The following is a 9,648-nucleotide window of genomic DNA, read 5'->3' on the forward strand; positions in this document are numbered from 1 at the left end:
GAATAATTCTAAGTAACAAGGTGAAGTCATATTTTGTAAGGTTCTTTGTGATGACTATGACATTATACATAGAAATAGAAAGATATTGGAAAAATATCATTCTATTTGCATCCCTTGAATTGAGCGGTGTAAAGACACCTTAAAGCTAAAATATCATTAGCAATAATAAGGTTTACAATTTTTTTTTCATTTGAAGTGTATATCTGGAGACTTTATTCCTTGAGGTAGTTGAGGTGTTGCCTCAATGAATATATTAAAAAAATTTAGTACATTCTTGGGATATCATTTTAGACAGTCTCTCGATCATGGAAGTATGAGAGCACAAATAGTTGCAACCTTAACAAGATTGTGCTCCCATACTTCCATGATTGTGTGCAAGTAGGAACCAAAGTAACAAAGGAAGTGATTATGTCGACCTACACTTGCAAGCCTTTCATTTTCACTACGTATGAGAAGGAAAACCACCTTCATCCCTACCACACAGAAGCAAGATCAGACTTCAACTTTAATCTTTTCCTAAGAACTGGATCATGCTACTCAATTGTGCAAAACAAGAGATTAGATTTATGAAGAGGAAGAGGTCAAAATCCTTATGAGAAATGATGCATTTTTTTCTTGATATGCCCTTTTGATCCTGCAAAATTTCTTTATTTCAATCCCTCTTCCAACAATCATTCTTTTAAAATTTTGATCCACAATGAATTCATTTCTAGCTAATTTGACTAAAATTAAAAATTCAATATATTTTAAGTTAAGTATGTGTCGAGTAGAGGTCACTCAAACTTGATGACGTGTTTCCTTAAAAACTATATGTTGGTCTCACTTTTGGTTGAGGTCTAGCTTTGTCCTCTTTAGTATCCTAGGGTCTAGCCATTGGACTTTCATGTTGACTACTCCTAGAAAACTAGAAAAGGAACCCTCACCATTAGAAACTCTAAACTCTTCTGTGCTCAAATTGAAGTTTCATATACTGGTCCCAGCCTCTAGCACTTAGTAGGTGGGGCCACTATAGAGGAAGCACAAGGGGAGTCCCCATAGGATTGCTTGGCCTTAAGGTTGACCCTGAATGTTGGTCAGGAGCTAGTTCACTCACTTGCACCCACTTTCACTCACAACCTTAACAGATTTGTTAACTTTAATCCCTTGATCTTTTGGGAAACTCATGTAGATGGTCCCCTAGACCCACTGGCCCTACGCTGGGGTTTAGCTAAGACCAGTACATGGAGGACCCAAATGGGGATTTCATTGGTCCATAGCTCAGATTTTATTGGTTCATAGCTCATATGAGGTGATTAGCACCTCAATTCTACCAAAATATCCAACTTGGCCTTTTGCCCCCAAATCCACCCAAATTACCTACATGCCCTTGAAATCCTAAATTTGTCCAAAATTCCCAAATTCACCCTCCAAATTCATCCCAAATACCAAAATTTGTTCAAAAATCATTTCAAACCATCTGAAGCTACCCAAATTGCCCAAAACATTCCAAAAATTCCAAAATTACCAAAATACCCCCAAATTTGTCAAAATTACAAAATTACCGTTAGTAGCCAAAACTTTCCTAAAACCCTCAAAATCATTTTAAATGTCCCCAAAACCAATTTGGCCCCTTTCAAAACCAATTTGGACCCTTTAATTGAACCCCAATTTGGCCAATTTGACCACTTTGACCAAAAAGCCCGAAATTGCCTTTAAAGGCTCAATTTCTCCAAATTCACCTCAGATACCCATCAATTTGGCCCCAATCCTCCCCAATTTCAATTCTAAACTCAACCTCATCTTTCATATGATCAATTAAAACCAAATCCAAGCCCAATTTACCCATCATTTGAGCTCAATTTTGATCCAAATTAAACCCCCAATTTTGATCATATAACTTAATCTCACCTAGTTGAACCATATGATCCACTCAATTGACCCAATTTGAATCCTAAATACCCAATTTGCCACTCAATTGACCCAATTTGAATCCTAAATTCTTCTTGAAAATCTTATACGTCAAATTAGATCTTCAATTGACCTTGTTCAAGCCTGAATTTCACTCAATTTTAACCCACATTCAAAATCCTCAAATTGTCTGTGTATCCAAATTCCACCAAATTGAATGCCTAACCCCAAAATTGACACCCAATTGATGTTCAAAAATCTTTATGAAATTCCTCTAGACCATTTTGAACCATCAATTTTGACCTAACCCAACCTTAGCCTAACCTAAACCCAATTCTAAAACAAAAGCCCTAAATTGACCATATGCCCAAAATCCTCCAAATTGAACCTCCAAACCAATTCAAAATCACTCTAAATCTTTTATAAAATCCTCATGACAATCATCTACACCAAATTGATCAATCAATGCAGCTCAATATCATGGATAACCTAACCCAAACCCAACTTCTAGCCACTTGACCCAAATAGACCCTTTCACTTAAATTAACTTAATCAAACTAAATTGGTCAACCAAGGACCTCCACAGCCACTAAGCTCCTCCTCTAGACTAGGCTGAACCACGCTAAATCCACCTAAGTGAGCTATGGACCAATGGGTCCCTAAATTATGGGATTTCATTCCATTTTTGGGTCTTAACTAAGAAATCTCCTCCATCATGCTAAACCATTAAAGGTTAATCATAATTAACCCTCCCATTGGCTCACCTGACCACCTCCTCTACTCTCACCAGCCACCCTACTCTCCAAAAAATGCCAAAACCGAGAGCCACCTCACCAAACTCAGACCCAATTGAACTTAGCCAATATGTCCAACCCCAATTGTTCTTCGGAACTCTTCTACCCTCCACATAAGCAGCTTATTGCACCCACAAAGTGGCCTAAGCTCCATCCCAAGCCCCTCGATAAAAACTCACCTCCTCCACAGCCAAACAGGAGAGAGCTATAAAACTTGGGGAAACTCTGTCAAAATCTCACCAAAGCTTCTTCAAACCTTCCTAAGTGTAATCCTCTTGCTCTCAACCATCCATAGCCACTCTACATAGCCAATTTATTCACTAAAATTGCCCCAAAATCAGGAAAAATTTCTCCACACCTCCACAGTCCACTAAACTCAAATTAATTATGCACACACCATCTCTAGAGAAAGAGGAGTTGATTCCCCATCGAAAGAGGAGTTGATTAAGAGGAGTTGATTCCCCATCAAAGCCCCCTTTAAAACTACCTCTAGGATAGCTCTAGACCAACACCTGAAATCCACTTTGGTCGAAATCATACCTAGACAATTCACTAGGGCTTGGGACTTCATCTGGAGGTTCGTTGGACTCAACCGAAGATATCAGAACCATCTGATTGAGGCTTCCCCTCTCAAACAAAGGTATTGAGCTTTAAACCTAAACCGAGCTTATTTTAACTATCCATGTGTAATGGCTTGATTTCATACTTGATTAACCATATATATGTGTTCGTCTTGAGTAGATGAAGGTCTATAAACAGGCCCCATGTGATTTGGTTGAGTCTAGGCAGAGATCTTAAGGTTTTGGTGTGAATGGTTCTCGGGTTAAGTCATTTATGGAAGATAACAGGGAGCTGTCCGAATTTGCGTGTATCCAATGGATGGAGGAGATCGAGCAGGATAGACTCTTGGTGCATCAACCACAAGCCGCGTGGCATGCCTAGGTGGAAAGCACAACGAGTGGGAGTCAGCCTCTTATGAGTTTGGAGCCACCGTAGGATGCGTTGGCGCCGCGTGGATAAGTTGAAAAAATAAATTTTTTTGAATTGTTTTAAATATGTGAACTTCAAAAATTCATATCTTGCTCTAGAAAAATTATAAAAATAAAAGAAAAAAACACGCTTACTCAGTGAACAGAGGAGAATAATGTAGACAAAAAATAAAAATTATTTTCTTATTCATTGATTTTTAATGAATTAAATACCCTATGGAGTATTTTAATTCATTATGATCAAACATTTGGAGTATTTTAATTCATTATGATCAAACATTGCTCACCATAGCTTGAAATTTTGAGGCTTTGTTCCTCATGGCAGAGACTGTCCTTTGATTTTTCCAAGGTTAGAGGACATTTCTATGCTTCTAACCTTAATTTTCAAGCTAAGGTGGTCATTTTATTTATATAAATTAAAAGATCACTTGGAAAATTATGAGAATAATTTTAGTAGGTTTCCTATGGTCAGATAAGCTTAGAAAAAATAACATGATGGTTTAAATAATTTTGTAAATTTCTACATTTACTTAAGTGTGTATATCTTGTGTTAATTTATGTAAATTATATATTTATAAAAAAAATTGACAAAATTAATTCTAAATTGTGTGTAAAAATCATATTTACTTACTGTAAAAATTTAAAAATCATTTGACTTAGTTTAAGCATTAAATTTGATTTTTAAAGAAACTTTGTACTTTTTTTGTACAAAAATAATTATAATAAATTAAATAAACTTAGAAAAATGATGAAAAAATAGTTTTCTAAGTTCCTTGTGCTCAGAGACATTTATTAAAAATAAAAACTATTTTTGTGAAAATATGTCATTTTCAAGGTTTATTTTGAATTAAAAATAATTAAAATAATCTAAATTTTTAAAAATACAAAATATGGTTCAAAATGTGTAAAACTTTCCTTGAGATTCTCCTATCAAAATTTTCAAGTTTCACTGAGCAACAGGGTACTCATACTTCAACCTCAGATGATTAATGAAACAATATGATAAGACCAAAATGAACTCGGAATATTTCAAGAGATCCAGGGTCATGCCTCGAGCATCTTGAAATATATTGGACATTCTAAAGGGCTAATTGGACTTCCATATTTGAGATTCAATAAAGTCACAACTTGGGGTTTGGTAGCTAAACCTTCATCTACTTAAACCTTCATCTACTATCTACTCCTGTAATTTAAATTCCCTAAAAAATTATATACATGATTTGCAAATACTAACCTTTCAGGTGGAGGAACGAGAAGAATCGACATGTACGTTTTTTAATTATTGCATTTACCTTTTTTGTACTTCTTGTCTTGAGCTTGCGTTAAACAATGATGTCACCCTGCATGAAAACTAAAACTTTTAGGATAGCCGTAAAATCAAAACCAAACTAAAAATCAATAAAGATAAAATTTACCCCCACAACAATTAAAATATAAGATAACTCAAAATTTAATCACAAGCAACACAAAAAACCAAAATTGTAACTAAATTAAATATCTCTATCGGATGATAGGGAATCCCTTGGAGGAGGTAACCTATGGTTGTTAATGAGATTTCCCACTATCTCTATCTAAATGAAAGTATCTAAATGAAAGTATGGAACTCATTAAGTTGAGTTTAGTAAATTCATTTAGACGAAGTGAAGCCGAAAGAAAATAGTGGTGCTAGAACGAGGGGACCGTAAGATCCTAACCGGTGTCGCTCTAATCAACTTTAATATACCCCATAACATTTAAATAACCATGACCTGTAAGGATATCTGATTTGATATTATAACTTGACACATTAGAAAACCTAAAATTGTCATGATGAGGAGCTTAGAGCAAGCATTGTGGGCAGCACGACTAAATACGTTGCAACCCTAAGTCGTCTTAGTATTCCGAGGTTGTCGTTCGTCAAGACTTAAATCCTCACATCTTCCAAGTTATTTGTATGATCGTTTCACATGAATATAAGCCCTAAGTAATATAATTGACAGGATGAAACATTTAAATATTTCCCTTCAAAATTGAAGCCAAACCATAGGGTAGCTTGGGAAGTCAATGAGGTTCTCCTCTGGATCTATGACATCCCCTAGTCTCTTCCTTTGGATTCCAAAACAAAATGTTCCAAATTTGAGTCATTCTCCTTTCACACCCCTTTGTCCGATCTCGCTGAAAAATCCTTTCCTTTTGACCTCTTTGAAGATAATATTCCTTAATTTTTATTGAGAGTTTTCTTAAGTGACTTCGGTTATCTAAGATGAAATTAACTATATGAGATTGTCCTTGTAGGAAGTTTTTCCGAACCCGGCTTAATATAAACCCTATTTAACTCGTCGTATTAAATAGGGGAACTTGTCGGCTTATAAATAAAATACTTTTACAGACTAAACATATGTCATATATTTCTTAGTTTATTTGATTGAGCCCGGCCCTCAAGTCTTGTGTTTAGCTTTCGGGATAGATACATGACTTGAGGTGTAGTGCTGCGACGAGATTTCGATTCTAGCGACCGACAGCATTCAATGAGCAACTTCTCAACCAAAATAGTGTCGACAACAATATTGTCCAAATGGATTTCAAAAGATTCTTCCTAGTGCACTCTATATATGCACCTAAATAGAATTATGTAAGGTAGACATTTGGAACTACCCCATGATGATCCTTATCATCAAAATAATCAAGCCAACTTTCTTACTTAGCTTGGAATGCTTGACCGAACAGGAGTGAAGAAAAAAACTTGACACAAAGAAAGTTACACTAAGCTTGGGTTGAAAAGCAGCTCTTGTTTCCCTTAGAATGGTTCAAGATTCTCAAATACTCAAAATGATATGCATTATATATGCATAGCCAGACAACACCGTCCATTATAACACACATTTTAAAACAACAAATTGAGTCGATAACACTTCTAACAAAACTACAATTATATATATATATAAATCATTATCTATGTTGATGTAAAGATTTACATCTCAAAACAAATGATACATGTAAGTTTAGATGATAAAATGCTTAGACAACTATTCAGGTGTGAGTCCATAATGAACGAAAATGTTTGCGAAAAAGGCATATCAAAGCAGTTTAATGTGTCTAATGATATGGGGAATAATTCCTTTCTTTCGGTCAGAGGGGGTCATATTGAAAAAACTTCCTTTGAAAAATAAAACATCCTAAGGTTAGTTTTGATCTCTATTTGTGTATCATAATAACAACATGGCTGTACAACTCATGAGGGAAAATATTTGGCCATTTCCAAGTTTGCAGTATGATGTTTGAAGCAAGGTTTGGATTGGACATAATAATATATTCCATTTTTTTAGGGATGGGGCTTAGGCTAAGTATATAAAATGTTTATACTATTTTATGTAAAAAAACAAAAATTTGATCAAGTCAACTCAGTTCCTAGATTTAACTATGTTGTACTGTAAGCGTCCTACTTGGTCAGACAAATTGATTTTGTTTGCAAGTAAAATTCCTACATAAGAAATGCCACCAAAAACAAAATAATTGCTTTTATGTAAATTCTTCTACATTGAGTTTTCACCCAACTAAGCATACTCTTAACATAACTGTACTCTTTATGGTTTTATTGATCTTTAGAAGTTTTAAACAAGTGTTTCTGATTTGTTTTTTTAGTTTTTGTTGATGAATTTATTTTCAACTCTAGAATTTTTATTCTCAAAATGATTGAAGTTTGTCATGTAGTTTATTCAAATGTAAAAATAATGCATTATTTTCAGACAACATGTCGTTCTATGATGATATGCCTCATGCTTTTTCCTCTTTTCAGTTTCCACTCAAATTTTATTACATATTTTCACAAAATTTCTTAAGGTGTCTAGCATTCCTATCTTGATAATTTATTGTTTTGTAGAACCTTATTCACTTATGTAAAAATAGAGTTGTTCTTTTTAATAACGAAACCAAAGATAAGGTTAAGAGACAGGAGCAAGTGAACCTTTTGATCTCTCTTGTCAACTCCATTGTTGCGAGCAATGATGGAAAACCATTCTCAATTCAAGGTAAACTTTGGACAGATCCATCTTTCATATATGTAAATTTCTTCTTTCAGGCATGTAAATTTATCCATGATATTATCTCTCATGTTTATTTAGGAAGCAACCTTTCGTCGACTTCAAATGGAGAAGGAGATCAAAGCTAATATGGAATACTTGTCAATGGAGTTATCTATTAAATAATTTGGGATTAAAATGGCCCAAAAATTCCAAAGATCATTTGATCTTGCACCAAACTTATTATATAAGACTTTATCTAGTTGTTGAATTCAATAGCAAAATAAATTATGCAATATACTTTTGGCAATGTCTTCCATTGCATTCTTCTATGATTGGTTAAAAGGGTTTCCGTTTCTATTCCATGATTTAATAAAATGAGGCAAATTTTGAGTGAATAATCATAATTCTCGAGATATATATATATATATATATATATATATATATATATATAAAGAGATTGCTTTATTTTTAATTGAGAGCATGAATTCTTTCTTAAAATTTTTAAAAGATGATTTTTATTGCATGAGAAGAGAACTATGATTCAATCGTGTTGTAAAGTCTTTCAAATTTGTTGCAACTAAATCTATGTAAAGATAAAATTGAAATGAGCTTTAGTCTATCATTCAGTCAACTTTGTATTTTACCAAAATTAGATGACTTGGCAAATAATCAGCATATCCGTTGATTGCAACTATCGATTTGGATGTATGCTTCGTAGTTATTAGCAATGGCATCATGGACGTCTACATCTATAACTCAATCATATTATTTACACAAATGATAAAATTTAAGTTGATTATGATACACAACTTTGGGCACATTTCAGATCAATTTTATTTTTTCTTATTCTTTTGCTTTTCTTAAAAAGTAATTGTTCAAGGCTTGTTTGGAATCACTTTTGTTTTTATTTTTTGTTTTGAAAACATATTTGCTTAGGCTATTTTTTTAATGTTTTTTATCTTTTTTTTTTAAATATGTTTATTTATTTTCTTAAATTATATCATTCCAAACATATTTTGTTCTCAACAGAAAAATGGTCCCACACGATGTCATACTTTTTATTTTTGAAAATACTAAAAAAAATGATAGGTGTTTTGAGTGTTTTTATAAATACCTCGTCGGTCACCAAATTAGAATTTTGTCAGTTATTTTGAAAATAATTATATTTAGTTTGAAAACTGTTTTTTTATTTTAAAAAATGAGATCGAAAAGACCTCATATATTTAATAATTTGAGTAATTGAGCAAAACACTACAAGTAATATATCACTTTGAAAGGTAAGTGTATTACTTGACAACGGACTTGATTATATTAACTAAAGAACCTGTAGCATCCATTTGGTCTGCAAAATCTTTTTTTTCTATGGCCAACAATTCCTCATATCTAATATAAAGATTAGATAGAATTTATTTTATTTGGATTTCTAATTCCCTATAAGAGCAAACTTCTATAGTTAAATACATTTTAAACGACCAAAGTCACTTATGAAAACATTTGATTAAGATTAGTGGTTTCGTCTTCAAGAATTCAAAGTTTAGTTTTTACGGTTGTTTATAGAAAATCCAAGTGGGAATGACTCAAACAGGAATAATTATTTTGAGAATCCAAAGGAGTGAAAAGTAGAAGATATCAAAGATACTGAGGAAACATAAATGACATCTCAAAGTAGCCTATGGATTGGTTTTATGTTTTTTAATAAGAAATTATAGTTTTTTGAATCGTGCAATTTATCAGAAATTTAGGACTTATATATGCACGATGTACAATCATACAATTTATGAGGATTTCTGTTGTACTAAATGACGACCTCGAATCCTAAAAAGAGTTAGGGTTTATATCGCATGACATACGATACTACAAATGTCTGAAAGATTGAGTAAGAATTTATGTCGTGTTAGATGAACTACCTCAAATTTCTACGGGTTTGTGTTGTTTAGAACTACAAAAAAGTATTAATTGAGGATCACATGTCGCTTC

The 9,648-nt window shown here is 33.2% G+C and overlaps 1 protein-coding gene across 2 annotated transcripts in view; it reads left to right on the top strand.

Annotated features, from left to right (window-relative positions):
• The window catches only part of LOC110028269 (immune-associated nucleotide-binding protein 9-like), a 51,606-nt gene extending 43,674 nt beyond the window's left edge, over positions 1 to 7,932 (top strand). For both annotated transcript variants that reach the window (XM_020730044.1, XM_020730043.1), the window contains 2 exons: positions 7,530 to 7,677; positions 7,771 to 7,932. In XM_020730044.1, the coding sequence (XP_020585703.1) occupies positions 7,530 to 7,677; positions 7,771 to 7,817 (195 nt within the window). In that variant the 3' untranslated portion in view covers positions 7,818 to 7,932. The remainder of the gene's footprint in view (positions 1 to 7,529; positions 7,678 to 7,770) is intronic.
• Positions 7,933 to 9,648: the final 1,716 nt, after the last annotated feature.

The sequence above is a fragment of the Phalaenopsis equestris genome, unplaced genomic scaffold (assembly GCF_001263595.1).
Source record: "Phalaenopsis equestris unplaced genomic scaffold, ASM126359v1 Scaffold000507, whole genome shotgun sequence".
Lineage (NCBI taxonomy): Eukaryota > Viridiplantae > Streptophyta > Magnoliopsida > Asparagales > Orchidaceae > Phalaenopsis > Phalaenopsis equestris.